This window comes from Macaca thibetana, chromosome 7 (assembly GCF_024542745.1).
Source record: "Macaca thibetana thibetana isolate TM-01 chromosome 7, ASM2454274v1, whole genome shotgun sequence".
NCBI lineage: Eukaryota > Metazoa > Chordata > Mammalia > Primates > Cercopithecidae > Macaca > Macaca thibetana.
In genome coordinates, this window is record NC_065584.1 from 119,327,031 (window position 1) to 119,354,340 (window position 27,310).

At 36.9% G+C, this 27,310-nt stretch overlaps 1 protein-coding gene across 5 annotated transcripts in view; it reads right to left on the reverse strand.

Annotated features, from left to right (window-relative positions):
- AQR (aquarius intron-binding spliceosomal factor) overlaps positions 1 to 27,310 on the reverse strand; it is a 154,036-nt gene that overhangs the window by 46,570 nt on the left and 80,156 nt on the right. For all 5 annotated transcript variants that reach the window (XM_050797539.1, XM_050797537.1, XM_050797541.1 and 2 more), the window contains 7 exons: positions 22,159 to 22,261; positions 19,809 to 19,929; positions 16,274 to 16,415; positions 11,391 to 11,569; positions 7,770 to 7,937; positions 5,282 to 5,451; positions 1,580 to 1,821 (listed from right to left, as the gene is read on the reverse strand). In XM_050797539.1, coding sequence (XP_050653496.1) covers positions 1,580 to 1,821; positions 5,282 to 5,451; positions 7,770 to 7,937; positions 11,391 to 11,569; positions 16,274 to 16,415; positions 19,809 to 19,929; positions 22,159 to 22,261 — 1,125 coding nt within the window. The remainder of the gene's footprint in view (positions 1 to 1,579; positions 1,822 to 5,281; positions 5,452 to 7,769; positions 7,938 to 11,390; positions 11,570 to 16,273; positions 16,416 to 19,808; positions 19,930 to 22,158; positions 22,262 to 27,310) is intronic.

Genomic DNA, 27,310 nt, shown 5'->3' on the forward strand with positions numbered 1-27,310 from the left:
GAGGCAGGAGAATGGCGTGAACCCAGGAGGCAGAGCTTGCAGTAAGCAGAAAGTGCACGCCACTGCACTCCAGCCTGGGCAACAGGCAGACAGACAACTATCCCCAAGGCGGAATCTCTGAGATATAGCAGGAGTTTTATGGGAGTAAAAAGATTCAAAAATAATGCTGAGATTTCAAGATGGCGGAGTAGAAAAATGTCTTTGCCAGAAATAGGATTAGGAAAGTATGGAAGACTAGGTTTGGTATATAAAGGATATGTGTATTTAACATGTAGAATTATTATTATTATTTTGAGATAGAGTCTTGCTCTGTCACCCAGGCTAGAGTGCAGTGGTGTGATCATAGCTCACTGCAGCCTCACACTCCTGGGTTCATGTGATCCTCTCACCTTAGCTTCCTGAGTAGCTGGGACTGCAGGCACATATCAAATCTTGCTAATTTTCATTTTTTTTATATAGAGATGAGGTCTCAGTTGCCTAGGGTGGTCTGGAATTCCTGGCCTCAAGCAATCCTCTCAACTTCACCTCCCAAAGTGTTGGGATTACAGGCATGAGCCACCAAACCTGGCCTATTATTTTATTTACATATATATATATATATTTTACTGTTTGGGTTGATTATATACATTATTATTTATATATATTTATATATATAAATATTTAACAATCAGTTGAAAGCTGTGTGTTTTCTCATTTGTAGCTAAGAAAGTAATCTGTGGGCTACCACCCATAGGTATCTATATGAAGGAATTCAGGGAGTAACAACCAATTATTTCAGGTGCTTTGTTCTGTTTTCACTTAAATTTTAAGACCAGAGCTAATTTAACATTAAATATGACTACTGTGAGTATTTATTTCATTTACTGAGAGATGAGGTCTTCCTCTGTCACCCAGGCTGGAGTACAGTGGCACAATCATAGCTTAATGCAGCCTTAAACTCCTGGGTTCAAGCAATCCTCCTGTCTCAGCCTCCTGAGTTCCTGAAATTACAGGTGTGTGCCACCATGCCCAGCTACGTTTTAAAATTTTTTTAGAGATGGGGGTCTTGCTATGTTGCCCAGGCTGGTTTTGAATTCCCAGCCTCAAGCTGTCCTCCTGCCTTAGCCTCCCAAGTCACTGGGATTACATGCATGAGCCATTGTGCCCAGCTATACTGTGAACATTTCAAATTTGTGAAAGCAAGCAAAGTTAAAAGAAAGAAAGATTTTTTCCCTAAAAACAAAGTTCAACATCCCACAGCTGTATTAGTTGAGAAACATACCAGACTATGCATAAATGCAAAGACATATTTTAGTCAAATGCTATAAATATATTTATATAGTTCTCTGCAGACAGTAAGTGTTTATTGATCCCTTATTAGGCATTAGGCTACTTTTATTGTGGTCTTAAAACAGCTTGTGCCCTAAGAAATAGATTCAAATATATTAAAGTTATCCCAGTGATTGCACGGTGAAGGTAGGGACTGCTGAAACAAAATTCAAACATAGTACTCAAAACTCACTTTAGCTAACAATCGTGATTGCATAACACACATTGACTACAGAATGCTGGAGAGGGGCATACCCAGTTCTGACTTTACCTGAAAGGGGGTATTTGTAGAGCAGGGTCTTCTACAGTTACTTTAACATTATAACCAGGGAAGCTGGCTTTTAAATGCTCAATGGAGAGAAATGTATCATTGAAATCAAGAGTGGCAATCTGATTGGGCATTTTTGAATAATGTGCGCTACTTGGGTCCCCATAACCTAAAATGATATCATGCAGCCAGTCAGGTACCACACAATCAGTATTCATCAGGTTCCGAATAGTCTCCAGCACAGCCTGTCAGTAAAAGGACAGAAAAAGATTGTGTCAGTGAGACAGCTCAAACATTTGCACTTACTGGAATGCAGAGCTGGCTGCACTAATCCAGAATTCCTGAGTGTTTCAGAGCAAGAAGCTATTTTCCGCTGGCTGACAGGTGCTTGGCTAGACTGAATCAACAGCTATATTTTCAGCTGATACCACACACTGAGTTAAACAAAAGACCAAACTTAGCAAGAACAGTTTATCCATTAAGAGTTCACTTAAACAGAATGACATAAATAAATTTACCATTTGACTCCTATTGAGTAGGATGAAAACCAGACTCAGGTCGATACAGCAGTAAGAAAACAATATAGAACAAACCCTTAGAGAAAATACTTCCTCTCAGAAACTCCTGGAGGTTTTCCCTCTTTATACTCCATAGTCCTTTAATGCTAAAATCACACACAACCAGAAGCACATTAATGTATGCTTCAATTGTGATGAAACCTCACAATTTAGAAAACTAAAATTAGCACTGTGAGAAGAAATAAAAAATAAAGTGAACAAAATCATAAAAATAAAGGAAATATCAAATAAAATTTCAGAAGGAAAGAATCAGGACTACAAAAGGTCATTATAGTAGTTAGCATATATACTGTCAAAAGTAATTCCAAAAAGCTAAGGGAAATTCTTAGACTTTCCAAAAATCATTTCAACAAAGTGATCTATCTCACATATAGAAATTTGGAGACTAGGCTATCAATTTCAAAGAATAAAATAACCAAACCGACAATTTTTAAATCATAACTATTATACAACTTTTAAAAATGATAAGATAGTATATGTTAATCACACCCTTAATCATGTTGCCTTGCTTTATGTTCTTACACTTATACCTGAAATTCTCTTGTTCAGGTACTTGGTTATTTGTTTTAACCCTACTATCCCTACTATCATTTGTTTAATCCCTACTAAAATATAATTCCCACAAGAGGAGGGATCTAGACCAGTTTAAATATGGAACGGGTGAATGAATGAATACCCAAATGAGTATATTCACATAACAATGATGAGTAAGATCAGTGCTCTGCCCTCTAAGGAAATTACAGTTTTAGTAGCAAGATAAAATATGTCCTTAACTGTAACAAAAAGCAGCAGAATGTGGTAAACAGTTAAGAATGTTATAAAATACAATGGGAACAAAGTTCACAGTAAATGAGAGATGGATGCCGGGGACACTTAACATTAGGAAAGGTTTCATGGAGGAAAGTGGTATTTTTATTGAACTAAAGTAAAAGATTTGTGAAGGAGCTTTGATTTATTTCATCATGAATAGGAAGTCAAAGAAATGTTCTGAGAAGGAGAGTAAAATGATCAGTGTCACACAGTAGGGAAACATATGAAAAACAGGTGACTGGCTATGAGGAGACTCAAGGGTAGACAAAGAGGGGGCTATTATAACTGTCTAGGCAAAAAATAAAGTATCCAGATTAGCACAGGTTGTACAAACTGGAAAAGAGAAAAGGCAATAAATGAGCGATGTTACACAGGTACATAATGAAACACCAAAGACACTAAAAGAGCATTCTTTTTTTCCTAAACATAGGCAAGTTAATCATTCCCCCTCTTTCTTGGATCAGAAACTAAATCCCTCCTTTGAACTTTCAGGACACTTTCATCCACAGTCTTTTTATGGCTTTTGATACCTTCTAACTGTTCATGGTAAGCATTTGTCTAGATTTCTAACTTCTCTAAAGGTGTAAGTTGTATCTGATTCATCTTCATAAGCTTCATTTTAGCACAATATCAGACTTACAGTAGGCACTAAATAAAACAGTCAAACATATGAGTATAAGAAAATAATTTTTTAGTTTTCAGTAAAGTAACTGAGATTTATTTACTGAAAACTGATCAACTGTGACAGTCATAGGTACTATAAAACTTGGAAACTCTTAGATTTCTCCATCCTTTGTTCACTCAATAAATGTTTATTAAGAATATACTATATAATAGGCACAGTTCTAGGTGCTAAGGACACGCTGGAGAACAAAACAAAGACCCTGCCCTCATAGATTTGTTTGCTTCATTGCTTTCTAATGGAGAATTCAGATACATAACAAATGTATAATCATCAGTTACGATAAGGGCTCTGAGGAAAAATATAGGGAATAGGGTAGAGAATGATAAGAAGATGCTACTTTAGGTAAGGTTGCCAGGGAAGGCTTCTCTTAGGAGGTGACATTGAAAAAGAGTTGCCCATGTCAGGTGAGGAAATGAACTATGTAAATACCTGGGGATAATTATCTAAGTAAAAGAAACACCATGTGAAAAGTCTTGGATTATTTTAAAAAACAGCAAAAATGACAGTGTGACTGACATGGAGTGAATAAGGAAAAAGTGTTAGAAAATGATGTTGGGAGAGGCAGCCAGAAGACAGAAAATGATAGGGCCTTTTGGATTATGGTAGGAACTTTCTAATGTGATGGAAAAACATTAAAGAATGTTAAGTGGGGGTATCAAGGTATCTTTCACATTTTAAAAGGATTATTCAGCCATTATGTGGATATGTGTAAGGGGAGGAACAGACAAGAGGCAGGGATGTGTGAGATAAAGGTGTCTTGGACATGGCATCAGCAGAGGTGATGAGCTAATCAGACTCACTGATGGATTAGAGGTAGAGTATGAGACAAAGAGAAATCAAGGATATCTCCACTTGTGTTCAACAACAGGGAGAGATGAAGAACAAGTTCTGCTGTTTGAAAAGTTTTCTTTTTTTCAATCACAACAACAGGGTTACATAAAAGTAATAAAGTGATAGGAACGTCTAAGAAGTACTGCACTTTGGGAGAAAGAGAAAAGGAAGGCATTCTTTCTACAAAAGCTACATATTATCAAATGCTAGAATTGTTCAATGTTTAAGTTTTATAATATAGTTTCAAATAATGGTTTTAAAAAACTATCCTTTAATAAAAATCTTCTCCCCACAAAGTTATTCTGAAAGTAAAACTTTGAGCCACCAAACTTCCCTTTCCTACTAATGACTAAAAATATATTATATCATATAGTAATTCAGAGCCTTGAGGTTCCATATCTGTCTTCTTAAAGTGACTTGGAAGTATACCTACTTTTGATTCAAAAAAGAAGCCCCAGTAAACAAGTAAGCAAGCTTTCCTTCACTTCACAATAGGGCATTAGCTGAGTACCTAATATACAAAAAGCAAAAAAGGAGGTGGACCCTTAATAACATGTGGATTCATCTATATTTGAAGTTTCTAAACTCTTCAAAAGACAAAATAATTTAACAAATCAATTTCTTTAAATTTTTATATTTCATCAATGTTAAAAGTTTAAGAGGACTGCTTATAGTAAAAATAAAAGCAGTAATTATTATTTTCTTAACAAATCTTCCCCTAACCAAATATCTTTGTATTTACGTCATAAAAGTTACTTAAATTATGACATAGTACTTTTAGTTACATAGCCCCCAAATTACCTTAAAGTTATTTTCCTTTGGTTTTCTCCTCATTATTATATTAAAAGTTTCATACACATCCTCTGCTCCATTCTGTATAGTATTGGTCATATCTTGTTGATACTGGTTTGGATCCAAAAACACTCTAAATGTCCTTGATTCTCCTCTAAGATTGGGTCTGGGTTCAGGTCCTGGACAATTTGAAAAAGTTTGTTAAATAAAATATATATTTTTCAAATATCAAAGTAAGTCAACAGTATTTTTTTCCAGAAATGGTGAGTAAATGGTTCAGGCTTAACTCCAACCATTTTTCCCAAACTAGAATGCCCCCACTCACCCACGTCAATTCTAAGCTGAAAGTATTTTCTTCTTTCTCTAAATTCTTACTATTTCCTTCCATAGCAGTCATGTAACGTTTACGATGCAACGCCATGACTTGCAATAATTTGTACACACACTCAGAAGCCACACACTTAGAAGTCAAAGAACTTTACTTTTGTCACTCATAGCTCCCACTACTGCTTTACCTACAGTAAGTATTCAATAAATATTTTCTAATTAAATATATGTATTTTAGAATTTAAGGCATAGTTTTCTATTCCTTAATTTGACAGAGGTTTATCACTTTTCTCATCCTTCCACATTCCATACCTAATATAACCAGCACGAAAAGAAATTTCGCATACACAGAAATGTAGGATACTAATGGTTGAAAGCCCAGAGCCTTCTTTCCTCTCTGACATATCTCCTCTTCTGGGCATGCGGGGTGGGGTGGGTCTTAGACCTCCAACTTTGGTTCTATTATATGGCCTTATGCTTACTCCATCCATTTTCCATTCCCTTCTCCTATTTTCTTTTATTCTAGAGATAAATAACCTAATCATCAGCAGTTTAACAATGATATAATCTCTAAACCACAGATGGCAGAAACTGACTAAAGTTTCAAAAGAAGTTTAACAACCGGCGGGGCATAGTGGCTCATGCCTGTAATCCCAGCACTTTGGGAGGCAGAGGCTGGTGGATCATGAGGTCAAGAGACCATCCTGGCCAACATGGTGAAACCCTGTCTCTACTAAAAATACAAAAATTAGCCGGCAAGGTGGCAGGCGCCTGTAGTCCCAGCTATTAGGAAGGCTGAGGCAGGAGAATCACTTGAACCCAGGAGGCAGAGGTTGCAGTGAGCCGAGATTGCGCCACTGCACTCCAGCCTGGTGACAGAGTGAGACTCCGTCTCAAGAAAAAAAAAGTTTAACAACCAAATTATAAAATAAGCACTAGACATGTATGCAGCTGTAATTTAATAATAAGTATTATAAAGGAAGTCAGGACAACAGAAGAAAGAATTTCAAAGGGATAATAAGTGATACACATAAGAAATCAAATAACTAATTTTGTAAAGCAGTATTTTTAAATGAGGTAAAGTTGGCATCTTATGCAGGGTAATTCTTTTAGTTCTGTTCTGATATTTAGCATCCCTGGCTCATAGTTACCTAAGGCCAAGAGCCTACCATTCCTCACCTCTATCCCAGTCATTTGAAAACCTAAATATCACTATGCATTTCCAAACGAAGGACAGTATTGTTCCCAATTAAGAACCACCACTACAATGAATTAAAACAGTCAAATTTAAGAAGAAAAAATATACCATTCAACACAAAAAAAGCTTAGACAACTGTAAGAAGTATTTAGTGTTTCTTAAAAAAAAAAAGTCAAGTATTATATATTTTAAAAAGCTTTGAATAAAGATGATTTCAAAAGGTCCTGTCCCAGAGTTCAAGACCAGCCTCGCCAACATGGTGAAACCCTGTCTCCACTAAAAATACAAAAATTAGCCAGGCGCGGTGGCAGGCATCTGTAATCCCAGCTACTCGGGTGGCTGAGGCAGAATTGGTTGAACCTGGGAGGCAGAGGTTGCAGTGAGCTGAGATCACGCCATTGCACTCCAGCCTGGATGACATTGGGGGAAAAAAAGAAAAAAAAAAAGATACTGTCCTTTCCAATATCCAACATAGAAGTTTTTTAACTGGCTGGGTGCGGTGCTGGCTCACGTCTGTAATCCCAGCACTTTGGGAGGCCGAGGCAAGTGGACTGCTTCATCTCAGGAGTTTGAGACCAGCCTGGGCAACATGGGGAAATCCCATCTCTACCAAAAACTACTAAAATTTACTGGGCATGGTCACACATGCCTATGGTCCCAGCTACTAGTGGGACTGAGGCTGGAGAATCGCATGCACCCAGGAGGCAGAGGTTGCAATGAGCTGAGATTGCGTCACTGCTCTCCAGCCTGTGTGACACTGTGAGATTCTATCTCAGGGAAAAAAAAAAGTTTTGAAACCATGTTACCTATATCTAAAACTGCATGGTAGGTACCCTAGACATATTTGATACAAAATCTTTTGTCAATTTAGTAGGTAAAACAACTAAAAAATATCTAAGAAGCAAAAAAGGAAAAAAGGCAAAGAAATGTATCATTCTATACACATTCTTTCAAAAATATATGCCACCATACCATCTTCAATGACACGTCCTTTGTCATCCAGCATGCCCTGAATTTCACAGCCTCTGACATAAACCAGGCCAACCTGCTCAATAAAAGGTCTCCTCCGGTCAAACTTAGTGCCGTAAGGTTTTGTGGGACGTACAGTAATTAAAAAGCATACATCATGCTTACGAAGACCTGGTAAGACATAAAGACATTTCCATTTATTAGAATTTCATTGTTTTCAGTCTTTTGTAGGCAAATTCTTATTTGCCTCTCTACCTCTTTGGTAGAGAGATATCATGAGTGACCAACGATTATTATCGCATTGTAACACAATTATGGGCTTTTCTATAATCTTTAATACTCAATATTTCATAGCATTAATTGAAATGAAAACCTCTTTATATTAAAATTAGAAACATTCATGCCATGAATATATTACTGAATAAGCCCTCCAAGTCATGCTACAGCTCCAAAATTGGATGTTCGTCATCATTCTTATTTTTAACATTCTTAATAAGTAACCAAAAATATGGCTGGCATATAATCCATCTATAGCATATTTAGCAGGTTTTTAATATCAGTTTAAACTATCTATCAGTGTCATTCCAAAGACAGCCTAATTGTATTTCACTAAAACAGGTCAACTCAAGAATAATTCATCAAGGCAAAAAAGTATTGTTTACAGATACGATTTTGAGAAAGATGGCTGAATATATTTGGCAAATACTGAACATTTTTATAAGTGAATGTCAAGAAATAGGACACTTGTGCCAAAGTCCATAGTTTCTTGGTCACTAGACCCAATAATGAACTCAACGGGCTTCCCAGTTCCATTAAAAGTAGAGAAACTGGAAGACAAGGATATAAAATTAGACCTCACAGCATGTAATGCTACACCACTTAATCTTCATTCCATTTCCAATGCTTTTGTTAGCCATTATATGACATAAATGTAAATGTAAACAGTCTGCTTGCTCATAACCTTGTTAACAAACACAATGAAATCAAATCAACAATGTGGGTATATGTCCAATAGTACTGAAAATATTTTGGTTTGTTTTAATTGGGGGACTGGTTAGAGTACGGGTAAAGGTAGAAATAATAACTCTATTCATAATACTGATTTAATTATTTCCCAATAAATTCTATGCAAAGCAGCAAGAGTAGTAATGAGAATGAATGGGAACGGTTCTACTATCTGAGTTGTATTACTTGTGTGACATCTGATCTGTACAGCTCATTAAAACTTCTAAGTCTTAAAGCCAAAGAAGTGGTCCTGAGAAGTGATTTATCCTCTACCAAGATAGGAGGTACTTTTTGGCATCACTGAGGGATGACCTCTTGTTCCTTCCTAAAGCAAACCACTTTCCTCTGGGACATCTTAGATCCACATTTTTTAAAATCCTGTATTTCAATGAGCTCAACTCTCTCTGCCCTTGCAACCATTTGTATCCACCCTATCCTAGCCGTGCTTTCTGGAGCAAATCTGGCATTTCCATTTCATGAATTCTGTTTCCTTAAATTTAAGTGAGAATATTGAAGAAGATAAGGGCTTGAGGTTCACACCTTTTCAAAGGGAGAAGAGGAATGTTTTATGGTATTTAGTTTAATAATCTTTAAAATTTACTTTTATAAAACAATATTCAGCCGGGCGCGGTGTGGCTCATGCCTGTAATCCTAGCACTTTGGGACGCTGAGGCGGGTGGATCACAAGGTCAGGAGTTCAACACCAGCCTGGCCAAGATGGTGAAACCTCGTCTTTAGTAAAAATACAAAAAATTAGCTGGGCGTGGTGGTGGGTGCCTATAATCCCATCTACTCGGGAGGCTGAGGCAGAGAATTGCTTGAACCCGGGAGGTGGAGGTTGCAGTGAGCCGAGATTGTGCCACTGTACTCCAGCCTGGGCAACAGAGTGAGACTCTGTCATTAAAAAAAAAAAAAAAATCATTATTGTTTACAGAATCTCTCCTTTTTGCTCCCATTTTCTATTTGGCTATCCTATCTGTGATCAATATAGGGGCTGGTTTTTGGCCCAGGCCTCCCAGAAAACACTTTTCTCTCCATCACACCCCAGACTATCACTCATCCCACAATGCCCTATTGTGCCCTATCTTGCCCATCAAAATGTACCCATTCCACTTCTCATTCTACCAGAGGCTGATGTTTAAAAGAAAAAAAGACTGCCTCATGTCCTTCTGAAAGCAGTCAGTAATGGGGAATGTGGCCTGTTTTTAAACATCCTTTTGTTTTCCTTAACACCAAAATGCGGACCTCTCATCTATAAATTCCTATAAAGAGTCCATTAAAATAAACAAAATTCCAACCATTTACTACTTCTGGGGGTACGCAGTAAGTTATCTCAGTTTATTTCCCACTGTGTAAAACAGTGTTTAATATCTCCTTAAGCTTCAAGGAATAATAAATATGAGGTCTTCTCCAGCAACTTAATGGCTTTCTCGGGGTTCAGCAATAGTAAAGGCGCACATTATTCTGGATGAGTAATACACAGAATGAAACTCTTTTGAAGAATACAAGAGTCATAAAAACAATCTGTCACAAACTATACCCACTACCATAGGCACTTGGTAAACATTTGGCTAGCTCTGTTGCCGGATTCCTTCAGAATTCTTTGATAACAATATAGTTCCCATGATTATAAACAGCTACACTGGTAGTAATAATTTCTGAAAACAGATCCATTAAGGGGCTATCCCTTTCCTTCTAGCATGCCAAGAAAGTAAAAGGAGGTAAAACCTACTGACTACTGTTTCTCAAAACAGGGCATCAAGTAAGACCTCTCACAGGACAGCTGGAAGAAAAATATAAAACTGCCTAATAGAAATCAGTTCATATGTCACTTCTGGCAGAGGTCTTACCATTTTAATTCTATTGGACTTAGTAATTTTGAACATATCTGCCTCCAAAACAAATTAATTTTGACATGGAACTCTCATCCTTAAAATCTTGCCTAGCAAAAAATAGAAGGAATAACTCCTTTAATTTCTTTGCAATTATTATATATCCTTGAGTACATTTGATTTCACTGATTCTTTAGCCTTTCTGCCTTAGATGCAAATAAACTATTATTTATTTCTGAGTTGTTTCACTATAGCCCCGCCCACCCCCACATTCTTTTTGAGCTTCCTAATTTTGATTTTGTATTTTTATTTTCCACAAAGTGTATGCATTTCTATTCTTTTCACCTTGGCTTTTATTTTTTGAAAAATACCAATTTTCCTTACTGCTCTGCATGTCTGCATGTTATATGTGGGCTTTCTCCCCACTCTTTGGTGAACACTAATATTTTTATTCTTTTATATTGATCCCACAAATCCATAAATATTATCTTGCTAAATTTAAGACTTAAAATGCTCTCCTCTAGTCTTTGCAAACTTCAGTTTTCAAAACTTTGATATGTATGCAATTTTATCCTTTTTATTAAAATATTAAGATACCTAAATATTCTTGTATAATCCCTGGTATTTTTAAAACTAATAATTAGAAAGTTGCTATTCTTTAAATCAAATTTCAAGGATAAAGTTTAATAAAAGCTTAAAAGGATAACATTTAGCCCTTTGTTAATGCTCTAAGTGAAAGTTCGTAACAAGGCAAAAGGTAATGTCACTTTTTGAAATACAAAATTACCTTCCCATTCATCTTTGATGTGATCTCTGACATTGAGATTTATGGTAACATCTGCACGAACTCGGGTTGGCCAGTTTTCACCTATGTTGGGTTTGGCCACTTCAACAACAGTGAAAGCCACAATGGGCTGAGCCATTCGCGCCCAACCACCAAACACTACACCGCCATATTCAGATTGCCTAAAACCAAAGAAATGGATGGTTACTCAAACAAAAAATAATTTATCCCCAACTTTTAGACAAGTAAAACTAGTAAGTAGGAATACCGTTCAGCTAGTATTTAAGTCCTAATATTAGTAACCCCTACTTCTTAACTTAAAAAAAAATAAACCTTTAACTCTCAAAGTATACAGAGTATATATGATAGCATGAAACAGGTACATGATAGTATGAAACAGGCAAATGTGGTCCAGAAAAGAAACAGAAGTAGAGGAATATCTCCTCCCCAACCTAAGAAAAAAGCTAACCCTATGTATGTAAGAGCGTTCTGGGGCTGAGCCATTTTATCAAAGAAATAAATAATGTAGCACACTTAGTTTTATTTCAGCTTTATTGAGGTATACTTCACAAATAAAAATTGTATATATTTAAGGAATACAATGTGATGTTTTAAACTATGTATACACTGTGGTATCATTACCAACACAGTTATCATTTTTGTGTGTGTGTGGTAAGAATACTTAAGACCTATCCTGGCAAGTTTCAAGTACATAAAACATAATAGTCACTATGCTTTATAGTAGATCTCCAAACTTATGTAGCTTGTAACTGAAAGTTTAGACCCTTTGACCAGTATGTCCCCATTTCCCCCACCTACAACCCATAACTGCCCTTCTACTGCTTCCATGAATTTGCCTTTTTTTAGATTCCATATGTAAAGTGAGATCATCAGTTTTTGTCTATCTGTATCTGGCTTAATACATTTGGCATAACGTACTCCGGGTTTATCCACGTTGTCAAAAAAAGGATTTCCTTCTTTTTAAAAGGTTAATCATATCCCATTGTGTGTTTTTATATGTGTACACACACGCGCCACATTTTCACATTTTCTTTATCCACTCAGCCCTTAAGTTGTTTCCACATCTTGGTTATTGTGAATAATGCTGCAACGAACACAAGAGTGCAGACATCTCTTCAGGATCGTGATTTTATTTCCTTTGGATAAACATTCAGAAGTGGGTTTGCTGGATCACATGATAGCTCTGATTTTTAATTTTTTGAGGAACCTCCATATTGTTTTCCATAACGGCTGTACTAATTGACATTCCCACCAATAGCGTATAAGAGTTCCCTTTTCTCCACATCCTTGCAAACACTTGTTATCTTTTGACTTTTGATAACAGTCATTCTAACAGTTGTGAGGTATGAATATCTCATTGTGGTTTTGATATGCATTCCCTTGATGATTAGTGATGTTGAACACCTTTTTATCTATCTGTCCTTTGTATATCCTCTCACAAAAAATGTTTTCAAGTCCTTCACCCATTTTTTATTGGGTTATTTGGTCTTTTGCTATTGAGTAATATGAGTTCCTTACATATTTTGGATATTAACTTCTAATCAGATATATGGTTTGCAAATATTTTCTTCCATTCTGTAAGGCTGCCTTTTCATTTTGTTGACTGTTTCCTTTGCGGTGCAGAAACTTTTCAGTTTGATGTGGTCCCCACTTACTTATTTTTGCTTTTGTTCCCTGTGCTCTTGGTATCACCCAAATATCATTGCTAAGACCAATGTTATGGAGTTTTTCCCCTGTTTTCTTCTTGGAGTTTCATGGGTTCAGGTCTTATGTTAAAATCTTCAATCTATCTTCAGTTAACTTTTGTGTATCATGTAAGATAGGGATCCTATTTCATTTTTTTACAAGTAGATATCCAGTTTTCCCAAGACCATTTTCCTTTCCCTATTGTATACTCTTGGCACATGCATCAAAGATTAAATGATTGTACAAGTGTGGGTTTACTTCTGGGCTTTCTCTTTTGTTGGTCTATGTGTTTTTATGCCAGTACCATACTGTTTTGACCACTGTAGCTTTGTAATATAATTTGAAATCAGGAAGTATGATGTCTCCAGCTTTGTTCTTCTTGATCAAGATTGCTTTAGCTATTCAGGGTCTCTTAATGTTACTAATTGGCAGCTTTGTATTTCAGCTTGGAGAACTTCCATTGGCATTTATTATAAGGCAGTCTAGTGATGATAAACTCTCTCAGTTTTTGTTCTGTTCTGTTTTTCTGTCTTTATTTCTCTTTCATTTCTGAAGGACCTCTTTACTTGGTTTTATTTTATATTGTTATCCTTTTACCCTCTTCATAAAGACCGTTTCAATTGTTAATATTTTATTTTCTGTATTTTAAGTATTTCTATAAGCTGTTTCGAATACGTTTTAGGAGAAGCTACAATTTCAAAAAAAAAATTAAAAACATGCAAACAAATAATATCTATGCAAAAACCTCCTTTAGAGAGCATATTTAAATCATTTAAAAGATGTTGCTATGGAATGCAGGAAAAAAAAAAAAATCAAGCTAGTTGTAATAACCAGAACCACAACATCCCAATGCCCATTCTTTCTTCTTATGTTAGTCTAACTGGTGCTTTAGTTTTTGTATTAAAAAGTTGTATTTGAGAAATGTGTAACATAAAAACTGAAGCAGCACTCCAAAGATAGGAAGTACTGCAGAATACGACATACCTACAAAGATAAACTGCCTCCTATGTAAAGACTTTATGTCACAACAAAAAAATTGTAGAACTTCATAACACCAAAAAGAGAAACTAATTAAAAATAAAGTTCTGCAATCAATGGCTTGGTTAGTATTGGGACAATGTCTAAAAGGAATTACTTAGTGGCTAAACCGTTGTGACACAACTTCCTATCACCTCCTCCATTTTTTACAGCTTTAATGCAGTATAGTTTACATACCATAACATTTATCCACTATAAATACACAAGTCCATAGTTCTCAGTAAATTTGCAGAGTTTTGCATTCATCATCACAAAATCCAGTTGTGGAACATTTCCAACATCTTTAAAAAGATCCCTCTTGTCCAGTTGCAGTCAATTCCTGTTACCAAACCCAAGCAACCACTAATCTACTCCCCTTACCCCTTTCTCTTCTAATATTATCTACTTGAAGCATTAAAAAGTACAGATTTCTGGCCCTTTATCACATTCTCTCTTACTGCTGGTTAGTGGGCTTCAGCACCCTGAAAACATAATCATTGGAACCATAAAATGAGTAAAAATGCCTGCTAGTTTTCATCTTCAAAATACATGAAACAGAAAGAAGCCTGGCCCCCGTTTTAGGTTTCAACATTTTTAATAATTTTCAGTGATGGGCATTAAAAATGCAAATTTAGAAAATTCTATTACTACAAATGTGAATGAATTAGCTCCAAAAAGTCACATTTTCTTCCCCTCCAGAAAATGGCATAATTTAATTTTTTTTATTAATAGACCAAAAGAACTCAAATATTTTTGTTGCACTTGGCATTTAAGTAAAATATAAATGAATTCTATTTGTTGAATTGCCAGTTAATAAATCCCTAGTTCACCAAATGGCCAAAATTAGGCCCAGAATCTGAGCATATAATCTCAAGGTAACCATAAATTGTAAAGAAGTTTCCTGATCAAGCACTCCCTCAGGGTACAAACAATGGGCAACAATTTCAGCAAAGCTGTGGGCAGGAATGATTAGCCAGTGGGTATACAAATTTTGCAGTGCTCGCCTGCCTACTGACTCAACTGATTATTAAGTCGAAAATGCGTTGTGTTGTATTTTATAGTCTCACCCAAAATAACTTTTCACATAATAATTAAAAAATAGAACTTTGTATGAAATGAAACATGGAAGTGAAAAAATAGATCATAATCACAGTGTCTGCGTTAGCTCTCTATAATTAGTAAGCAGAAGCCTGGAAGATACCTGAGTCAGTTCACATTCCAAAGCTGTTCAGCTTTTCACATACAATGCAGTATAATCATGTATGTATACATGGTGTCCTATTATATAATGTAACAAAAATTCACCTCATAGTATTTTACTCATTTATAATCACTTGTGATGTGTAACTTGTATCCATCAATTTCATACTTCGAATGAAATAGTGAATAAAGAGTATTTGCCTAAAGTCAGTCATATCTATAAAACCAAATTAACCTTACAAATTCTTGTAATGCAGAGCTGCTACAACAACCAGAATGAAAGACTTTTCTTAGCTAAAGGAATTCCAGACATGAGCTAGCAGGTGGGGAGTGGAGTTTATGTGGAAGAATTCCTCAAATAACAAGACCAACTCAACTGGCCCTAAAAGTAAATCCTGGTGATTTGCTTTCTTCCACAGAATCTATGGGTGGAGAGACAGAGAAGATTTCCAACGTACCACCCCATGCAATGTGCGGCAACAGCCCTAATCCTCTGTCCATTCCCCTAGAGAGGCTGACTGAGAATACTGTAGCAACAGTGACAAGAGTAGCTGGATTAACGGAACACCTCTTTATCATAAGCTTCCTCCAGGACTTAAACTGTCCTGCTCTCCTAGTACAGGCCTGCTGGCCAACCCCTAGCCTTCCAATCAGCCTTTAAGTAAGGTCTGACCTACTCCCTCCACATTTCTCCCTTCCCTTCCTGAGCATGATGACGTCTTCTCGCTTATCCCCAGTCTCTCATCCCCATTCTCAAGTACCTAGAAATGTGGTTTATATTTTAGCACTTTTGATGTATGTTAATTCACATTTTAAAATGTCTCAAAGAGTAAATATCTCTTACTTTAGAGGGCATCTTTGTGCCAGGTATATTATTTCTAAATATACTTATAAGGTTTCTGACAGAAGTTTATTAGTCACTGTCTGCATATCTGCATTACAGGTGGAACAAATTTACTAACCATGGCTTCATTCTGCTGACACTATCTTCAATGTCCTGCCGAATTTCATAAGTTGATTCTAAGCGGAAGAGGTTAAAGTTCCTTAGTAGGTAGTCATGAAGAGTCAAAAACTGCAAATTCAATTTGGGAAGAGCAAGACAACCTGAAAAGGAAAAAAAATCCATATTTGAATTATTCTTTCTTTTTCTTTGAGACAGAGTTTCGCTCTGTCGCCCAGGCTGGATGGAGTGCAATGGCACAATCTTGTCTCACTGCAACCTCTGCCTCCCAGATTCAAGCCACTCTCTTGCCTCTGGAATAGCTGGGATTACAGGCGTCCACTACCCCATGTCCGGCTAAATTTTTGTGTTTTTAGTAGAGACAGAGTTTCTCTATGTTGGTCAGGGTGGTCTCGAACTCCTGACCTCGTGATCCGCCCACCTCAGCATCCCAAAGTGAGGCCACTGTGCCTGGCCTGAATTATTCTTTTAATGCTCTCTGTATTAAAAAACTGGCACCACAAAACTATAAGAATCTAATGAAAGCCTGAAATGCAGCATATCTGATAACAACTTATTTTTGTTTTCACACAGATGTTAAAACCAGATTAATAAATGTTGGCTATTAAGAATTAGGGGTGAGGGCTGGGCGCAGTGGCTCAAGCCTGTAATCCCAGCACTTTGGGAGGCCGAGACGGGTGGATCACGAGGTCAAGAGATCGAGACCATCCTGGCTAACACGGTGAAACCCCGTCTCTACTAAAAAATACAAAAAACTAGCCAGGCGAGGTGGCGGGCGCCTGTAGTCCCAGCTACTCGGGAGGCTGAGGCAGGAGAATGGCGTGAACCCGGGAGGCGGAGCTTGCAGTGAGTGGAGATCACGCAACTGCACTCAAGCCTGGGCGACAGAGCGAGACTCCGTCTCAAAAAAAAAAAAAAAACAGAATTAGGGGTGAGGCCGAGCACAGCAGCTCATGCTTGTAATCCCGGCACTTTGGGAAGCCGAGGCAGGTGGATCACCTGAGGTCAGGAGTTTGAGACAGCCTGGCCAACACAGTGAAACCTCGTTTCTACTAAAAATACAAAAAATTAGCTGGGTGTCGTGGTGGGCACCTGTAATCCCAGTTACTCAGGAAGCTGAGGCAGGAGAATCGCTTGAACCCAAGAGGCAAAGGTTGCAGTGAGCCAAGATCGCGCCATTGCACTCCAGCCTGGGCAACAAGAGCAAAACTCCATTTCAAAAAAAAAAAAAAAAAAAGAATTAGGGTAAAGGATGAGTTTTATTAAGACATGTAATCTGCATCCAGTGATGTGTATGTAAACAGTACTCCTTCAAAGTATTTAAGGATACTTGTACTAATAGTTTCAAGTAGTTTAAAACTTCTTCCCTTATCACCTAATTTATATTTGGCAAATATTGAAGTGAATAATGTTACCATAAATTTAGCGCACAACAAAATTTAGCATGAACACTGAATTATTACGTTACATTGCATAAATCAATCTCTGATGACTATTATTGTGCTCTTAACTTGCCTTCTGGCTAAACTTTAAGGACAAGACATTGTTTGTATGTTATTCTAGACTCTCCCTTCTCCGACTATATAAATAAACAATATTCCTTTCATTATTCTCACTTAACACTATTTCTCTTCGACAATAAGTGACCACTTAGCAGCAATATCAAAAAGGTTTTAAAAAATCCCAAAATACATTTTACTGATAAGTCATAGTCTCATCATTGTTGTCCATACTACAAAAAAATAAAAAATAAACTTAAAGACAACATTGATGAACAAAAATTTAACATTATTTATATTAGTAAACTCTGACTTATAATCTAACTCAATTTCTTTCGATAGCACATTTTTACTTTAAAAAAATGACAAAATGTCAGCATTTGCAATACTCACTGAATTAACAAATCTAAGTGTTAAGTATCAATAGCTACTAGTAGTACAAAAAGAGAGACAAGCAGACAGTATGTGCCTCCTGATGAAAGAACACACCACCACCAAGAATCCTGCCAAGGAGAACCTTAGTCTGATCAAGCCTCTGCACAAAGTGGTACTAATTTGCAAGGAAAATAAAGAACAGAGGAACATGCTGCAATATGCCATGAGTATTCAATCAGAAAAATCTATAGACTGTGGGAACTCTATGATCAAACAACTCAGGTTTTTCAGCAGAAACAAAAAGAAAGAAAGGGATGTATAGAAGATACCAGTAAAGTAAAAGACATTTTTTAAATGAAACCTGTAACCACCTTGTCAGCTATCCCAGAATCCTCCCAAGTGCCCTTTCCTGGTTACAGCTTCTTTACCTGAAAGTAACTATTTCCTGACTTTTATAGCAATCACTATCTTGAATTTCTTTATACTTTTATCATCCAGGTGTGCATCCCTAGACATGAGAAAGCAACATATTAACCACCGTAAGAACACAAAAAGATATGAAGACTGCCTATGTTCTGAAATCTAGCACAATATTAGTGCACTGGGTCTATCGAAGTTATGGCTCTAGGATATGTCTTAGAGTAACCATTTTAAGTAAACATACCAATACTTATACTTGTGATATCTTTAAAACAGTTACATTTCTTCTACTAATGATGCCATTGTTCAAAAAATGTCCTGAAATTTCTTTTGAAATATACCTTCAAAATATATCTGAATGCACTTTTACATATACTCAGTTGTAGCCAATTCTCATCCTCAGAGGATGAGTGAAAAGTGTTTAGATCCAAATCTGGGGAAATAAATGAACAAACTAGGCAATACCATTTTGGATCAACACTAAGGGTTTACTATCAATAAATGATAACGCCTTTTTTTGGTGATCATTACCTGGCTTTACATAGAATTCAACAGAGTCACTAAAAAAAGCCTTTGAAAAAAGCTCTATCAAACACAGCCTATCACAGTGACACAATGAAAGCTATACTTCAAGCATTATTAGGTCTCCTTGAAAACAGTCTTATGGTCGGGTGCAGTGGTTCACACCTGTAATCCCAGCACTTTGGGAGGCTGAGGTGGGCAGATCGCTTGAGCTCAGGAGTTCGAGACCAGCCTGAGCAACATGGTCAGACCTTGTCTCTACTAAAAATACAAATAATAGTAGTAATAATAATAATAATAGCTGGGTGTGGTGGTGCACGCCTGTGGTCTCAAGTACTCAGGAGGCTAAAGTGGGAGGATCACTTGAGCCCAGGAGCAGAGGCTGCAGTGAGCTGAGGTTGCACCACTGCACTCCAGTCTGGGTGACAGAGCAAGACCCTGTCTCATACAAACAAGCAAAAAAACCAAAACAGTCTTAGGGCTTTATAGTCATATTTTTTACAGGGCGATATGTATATAGTTAAATTTAATAAAAACCCTTAGTGCCAAAGCATTCAAAATACTAAATCTTTCCCAGCTTCTAAAGTTAACTTGTGGGCACCAGGAAATTTTCCCAAAGTACAGAGTGGACTGAAGTGTACACTGTCTGTAATTCCAATTATAAATGACAAATCTGAAATTATTTCATTGTACATCTGAATCCATATTTCTTTACCATACCTTCTCCAGAATAGTACTCAGTTGGGACAATATTTTCATCCCATATAATTTTCTCGGTTGGATACAAAGGCATCTGGTTCAATTGCTGAATCTGAGAAATTCGACGTTCATGACGAGATACCTAAAAGAAAGGAAACAAGTTCATGCAGAAGGTTACAAGCATCTTTTTTCAATAAAAATAATTTATGGAAGAAGTTTCATGCCTATCAGTTATTGTAGCAGTTCAATAAGAGATTTTTTTTTTTTCCTATTTTCTCCATAGATCAAAGATGAGAAACCAACCAATGGTGATGGTCTTTGGAATCAGATAGACCTGAGTTCAAATCCCAGCTCCTCTACTTATGAGTACTGTAAAAGCTGGGCACTTTACTTTAACCTTCCTAACCTTAGTTTCCTTTTCAGTAAAACAGATAAAGTGCCACACATCTCAAGTTTCCAATGAAAATGAAATGAAATATGAAATAGTGTCAAAGTCCCTGGTACATGCCAAAACTTTAAAAACCATGACACTTAGCATTAATCAATTTAAGAAAAAATAGGAGCTCTAGGTCTTGGACTATAGTTTTCATTCTTTTTTTTTTTTGAGACGGAGTCTCGCTCTGTCGCCCAGGCTGGAGTGCAGTGGCCGGATCTCAGCTCACTGCAAGCTCCACCTCCCAGGTTTATGCCATTTTCCTGCCTCAGCCTCCAGAGTAGCTGGGACTACAGGAGCCCGCCACCACGACCGGCTAGTTTTTTTATATTTTTTTAGTAGAGACGGGGTTTCACCGTGTTAGCCAGGATGGTCTCGATCTCCTGACCTCATGATCTGCCCGTCTCGGCCTCCCAAAGTGCTGGGATTATATGCTTTAGCCACCGCACCCGGCCTAATTTTCATTCTTATACTAACTAGCTATACCATCTAGGGAAGTTTATTAATCTATCACCCTAGTCTTCTCCCTCTATGTTCCTTTCCATGATGACCTCTAGGTACCCTTAATATTAATAATCTATGTCAAATATGAAAGTAAGTGTTACGCCGAGAGAAGCAGCTCATGCCTTTAATCCCAGCACTTTGGGAGGCTGAAACAGGCAGATCACCTAAGGTGAGGAGTTCGAGACTAGCCTGACCAACACGGTGAAACCCCGTCTTTACTAAAAATACAAAAATTAGCTGGGCGTGGTGGTGCACTTCTGTAATCCCAGCTACTCAGGAGGCTGAGGCAAGAGAATTGCTTGAACCCGGGAGGTGGAGGTTGCAGTGAAACAAGATCACGCCATTGCACTCCAGCCTGGGGGACAAAAAAAAAAAAAAAAGAAAAAGAAAAAGAAGTGTTTATCTAGTAATGCTAAAATGACATATTCTTAAAATGTATCACATTCTCTTCAGTGAAGATAGTATAATTATAGAAAAAAACCATGATAGCTAAACAATATGTATGTTTCAACTTTTTAATCATAAATTGAATATCAGAAGAATCCGAAGCCTGAGGAAATCCTTTAGGAAAGGGAGGAAACAAAACATAATGTTGTCACACTATACATTTTAAAAATTATTTTCTTTTGTTGGAAATTTTAGGAATAAAATTCTAGCCACAAGACCTTAATAGGCACAGGATCAACATTATCCTCAAACTTATTTCCCATTAGAAAAATTCCTGAAAAAAGGCTAGGCACGGTGATTCATGCCTGTAAACCTGACACTTTGGGAGGCCGAGGCAAGTCAATCACCTGAGGCCAGGAGTTCAAGACCAGCTTGGCCAATGTGGCAAAACTCCATTTTCTACTAAAAATATAAAAATTAGCCTGGAGTGGTGGCACACATCTGTAATACCAGCTACTTGGGAGGCTGAGGCACAAGAATTACTTGAACCTGGGGGGCAGAGGTAGCAGTGAGCTGAGATCACGCCACTGCACTCCAGTCTGGGCAACAGAGAGAGACTTGGTATCAAAAAGAAAAATAAAAAAAGAAGAATTCCTGAAAAAAGTCCTCATTTCTTTCTATTGTAAAGATTTATTATTAATCCAAAAAAAATGACTCATGAGAGGTTCTACATTGTCAGAAAATAGCACAGGAATTTTTAGGAACTGAAAGAGACAATGAAGTGATTTGCACATAAATACTTGCTAATAGAATGATTCATCCAGAAAGTAGTTTGAAGAGATAAAATACTTGAGAAAAGAAATTCAAAAGATGGATGAGAAAACAAATCTCATAAAAATCAAATGATAATACAATTCCAAAAAGAAAATGGGAATTATCCACCTAATCTTTGGCCCACAAAAAAATCTATATGAACCTACATCTTTAAGAATGATTTAAAAAGGCAGGGAAAACCACATGCAAAATTTAGAGGACATTGATATTTACCAGCAATTCTAGGAGAAATTCTTTATCAAAAGTTGTGTCTTCATTTTTAGGAAGAGTTGGCAACAAGCAGAGGTATGATGCCACCTGGTGGAGGGTGTTTGAACTGCAGAATAGATAACAATATTTTATTCATATTAACTTCACTTTTGAAACATGTATTTTTACAAATAGCTTAAAAAAACAAATATAATACTATGACATGGGCAGCAAATATTAAAAATCAGCAATGAAAATTAAGGCTTTAGTGCAGGGTTCTCAAAATATTTTCTGCAAACCTTTCATTGTACCCAAGTGTGCCTTCTGGGCAGTCACCAAGAACACTTTTAAATATTAATACTGGCTAGGCGCAGTGGCTCACGCCTGTAATCCCAGTGCTTTGGGAGGCTAAGGCGGGCGGATCATGGGGTCAGGAGATCGAGACCATCCTGGCTAACATGGTGAAACCCGTCTCTACTAAAAATACAAAAAATTAGCCGGGCGTGGTGGCAGGTGCCTGTAGTCCCAGCTGAGGCAGGAGAATGGTGCGAACCCATTAGGTGAGCTTGCAGTGAGCTGGGATCATGCCACTGCACCCGAGCCTGGACGACAGAGTGAGACTCTGTCTCAAAAAAAAAAAAAAAAAAAGACAAACTGTTTTATACAGCCTTGGACAAATGGCATTTTTTTTTTAAATTTCAAATTTTGAATAAAATAACTCTATAACTTCAAGGAAAACAACTATCAGTACTTGCTGTCAACGATAAAATCTGAACTTCCACGTGAATGTGAAAAATTAGAATTTTGGAAAACCAGCATTTGCCACCATGAGCTTCATAGCTTTCCACTATTTAATTGGTTTCTTCACCTCCCCAAAATTCCTGTGCTAATTTACAGCAAATCCTACTCTCCATCCCAGCCCAGCAACCATAATCAGTTTTCTATTTGTAATTCTGTCTTTTCCGGGAGGTCAAATAAATGGAACCACACATTAGTTAGTCTTTTTTCTTGTTTTTTGAGACGAGTCTCACTCTGTCGCCCAGACTGGAGTGCAGTGGCACGATCTCAGCTCACTGTCACCTCCACCTCCGGGACTTAAGCAATCCTTTCACCTCAGCCTCCCAAATAGGTGGAACCACAGGTGTGCACCACCACATCCGGCTAAATTTTGGTATTTTTGGTACAGACGAGGTTTCACCATGTTGCCCAGGATGGTCTCAAACTGCTAAGCTCAAGTGATCCACCTGCCTCGGCCTCCCAAAATGCTGGGATTACAAGTGTGAGCCACAATGCCTGGTCTTAGGTAGCCTTTTGAATGGCTGCTTTTTCTTAGCATAACGCATTTGAGATTCACCCACACTGCATATTTATCTGTAGTTGGTTCCTCTATGCTGCTGAGCAGTATTTCATGACATGGCTGCAACACAGTATGTTTATTCATTCAACAGTTGAGGGATATTTGTGTAGTCCAGTTTTTGACGATTTTGAATAAAGCAACTATATTCATTTTTGTACATACTTTTGTGTGAACATAAGTTTTCACTTTTCTTGAATATATCTGTAAGTGGAAAACACTGGATCATAATGTTAAGTTCATGTTTATCTTTACAAGAAACTCAAATTTTTCCAAAGTGGCTATCCCACTTTGAATCCCACCAGCAATTATGAGAATTCCAATTGCTCCACATCCTTGCCAAGAGTCAATATTATCTGTTTCAGGGTTGGTTTTTTTTTTTTTTTTTTTTTTGGTTTTGTTTTGTTTTGAGACAGGGTCTTGCTCTGTCATCCAGGCTGAAGTACAGTGGTATGATCATAGTTCACTGCAGCCTCAACCTCCCGGGCTCAAGCAATCCTCTTATCTCAGCCTCCTGAGTAGCTGCGATTACAAGTATTGTGCCAACACGCCTGGCTAATTGTTTTGATTTTTAGTAGATAAGTGATCCTTCTGCCTCAGCCTCCCAAAGCGCTGGAATCACAGACATGAACCATTGTGCCTGGCTTTACCCATTTAAAAAAACAAAAAAAAATTCTAATAGGTATGTAGTATCTTCTTATGGTTTAAATTTGTATTTCCCCAATGACTAAATGTGTTAAGCATCTTTCCATGGGCTTACTGACATCTATTTTGGTCAAGTGTCTGTTCAAATCTTTTGTCACTTGTAAATTGTTTTATTATTATAGGAGTCCCCACTTATCTGTGGTTTCACTTCCCGTAATTTCAGTTACTCATGGTTGACCACAGTCTGGAAATAGTTAAGTACAGTAGAATAAGATCTCTTGAGAGAGAGACGACATTCGCATAACTTTTATTATAGTATATTGTTATAACTGTTCTCCTATTATTGTTGTTAATCTCTTACTGTGCCTAATTCATAGCTTTATCATAGGTTTTTACGTGTACATGTAAAAACACAGTATAGGGTTCAGTACAATCTACAGTTTCAGGCATCAACTGGGGTTCTTAGAACACATTTCCTGCAGAAAGTGGGGACTACTGTATTGAGTTCTGAGATTTCTGGGTACCATTCCTTCATCAAGTATCTATTTAGCCAATATTTTCTTCTAGGTTGTAGCTTTTTTTTTAATTCTCTTATCAATGTCTTTCAAAGAGCAGAAGTCTCCTAGTTTTGATCAAGTCCAATTCATCATTTTTTGTTCCATTATGGATTGTGCTTTGGTGTCTATAGAAATCTTTGCACAAACCATGATCACAAAAAATTTCTCACATATTTCCTAGAAGTTTTAGGTTTGACATTAAGGTCTATAATCCATTTTTGGTTAATTTATGTATATGATGCAAAGTATGGGTCAAGGTTTATACTTTGCATATGGATATCTAATTGTTTTGGCACCACTGATGAAATCCTTTCTCTACTGAGTTGCCTTGACACATTAGTCAAAACTCAACTAACCATATAAGTATGGTCTATTTCTGGACTCAATTCTATTCCATTGATCTATACATCTATCCATTTATCAATACCATAATGTCTTGATTACTATAGCTTTACAGCAAGTCTTGAAATTAGTAGAAATCTTCCAACTTTGTTCTGTTACAAAATGGTTTGGGCTACTATAGTTCTTTTGCCTTTCTATGTTATTTTTAAAATGTTTGTCAATTTCTATAAAATATCCTGCTAGAATTATGATTGGAATTAAAATATATCCATAGATTAATTTGGGAAGGATTCACACGTTGAGTCCTCTTATCCATAAGCAAGACCTAGCTTCTAATTTTTCAAATTAATTCATTTTAATTGTACAGACTTCCTTGACATAGAAACTAATTTTTAAAGGAACTACCACTTGTCAAGTTTTCATAGCATATCAAAGAACATTCCCAATTATTTGATAAAGCTTATCAAAATACACTTCCCTCTGTGTAAGGCCGAATTGTCTTAATTTACTTCAACCAAAACAATAATCACAACAAACTGAATCCAGAAGCAGATCTGCAAATCTGTCTTCAATTAAATCAGTCACAAAAAAGTAAAACAATGACACTCTTTTAATGGTGGCTTTTTTTTCACTTTGGAGAATACGTTTTTCACTAGCAATACATATGGCTAACATACAACAGATTTCAATCAATATACTTTTTTTTTTTGAGACGGAGTCTCACTCTGCTGCCCAGGCTGGAGTGCAGTGGCACAATCTTGGCTCACTGCAACCTCCGCCTCCCAGGTTCAAGCCATTCTCTTGCCCCAGCCTCCCAAGTAGCTGGAATTAAAGGCATGCACCACCACGCCTGGCTAATTTTTGTATTTTTAGTAAGATGGGGTTTCACCATGTTTGCCAGGCTGGTCTCGAACTCCTGACCTCAGGTGATCTGCCCGCCTCAGCCTCCCAAAGTGCTGGGATTACAGGCATGAGCCACCACGCCCAGCCTCAATTGGTATTTTTAAATGAATTAATAAATATTTAAGATTGTTCCAGTTTTTATTTCTACTATAGTGAATATAATGAATATAATACACATAAATGTTCTTCGGGATCCTCAATAATTTTTAAGAGTGTAAAGGAGTTCTACGGGCAAAAATAAATTCCCCAGATGAATTATGCAGCTAAGCTAAATGTTTAAAAAAAAAAAAAAAAAGGCAACAAAAGTATTTTAAAAATAAAGGAAAACATTTTATAACCTTAGGGTGAGAAGGACTTCTACATAAAGCACCTAATATAGTTATTTAAAAGACTGACAGTTGTCATTAAAAATTTAAAATATCCATAATGACAAAAGATGTTATAAGCAAAGTTAAACTGAGAGCAAATAACTGCAACACAAACTAGAGAAAGGATTAGGATCAAAAATATTAAAAGTTCTTTAAAATCAGTAAGATGACAAGCAAGGAAATGCAAAATAGCAAAAGAAAATAAGAAGGTTACAGAAGAAATATAAATGGCCAAGAAAAAACAGAAAAATGCTTAATTTCCCGAATAAGATCAGGGAAATGCAAAGTAAAACGAGACAAAAATAGCAAAAATTAAAGTCTAATTTACCTAGCATTAGTAGGGAGAAAAATAAATCCTCATACACTGCTAGTTTAAGTATAAACTGATATAGTCTTTTCTGAAGGAAATTTAGCAATATGTAACAAATTTTAAACACACGCCCCATTTGAGTCAGCCATTCTGCTTCTAGGAATCAGTATGAAAAGGATGTTCATTGCAGAACTGTTTATAAAAGCCAAAACTTAAAAATTAAAGATTCACCAACAGGAGGCCAGGCACGGTGGCTCACGCCTGTAATCCCAGCTCTTTGGGAGGCCAATGCAGGATCACCTGAGGTCAGAAGTTCAAGACCAGCCTGGCCAACATGGTGAAACCTCATCTCTACTAAAACTGCAAAAATTAGCTGGGCATGGTGGAACGTGCCTGTAGTCCCAGCTATTCAGGAGGCTGAGGCAGGAGAATCACTTGAACTTGGGAGGCGGAGGTTGCAGTGAGCCAAGATCACACCACTGTACTCCAGTCTGGGCGACAGAGCAAGACGTCGTCCCAAAAAAAAAAAAAGATTCGCCAATAGGAGATTAACTTTTAAAAAAATAGTATGGTGGTCCTGTTTAATGGAACTCTATGTAGTTATTTAAAAGAATGAAATGAATCTATGTGTTATTAATTATATTAAATCCTCATATGAGAATGAACAACCAAACCAACCTCAGTTCATTACATTTTA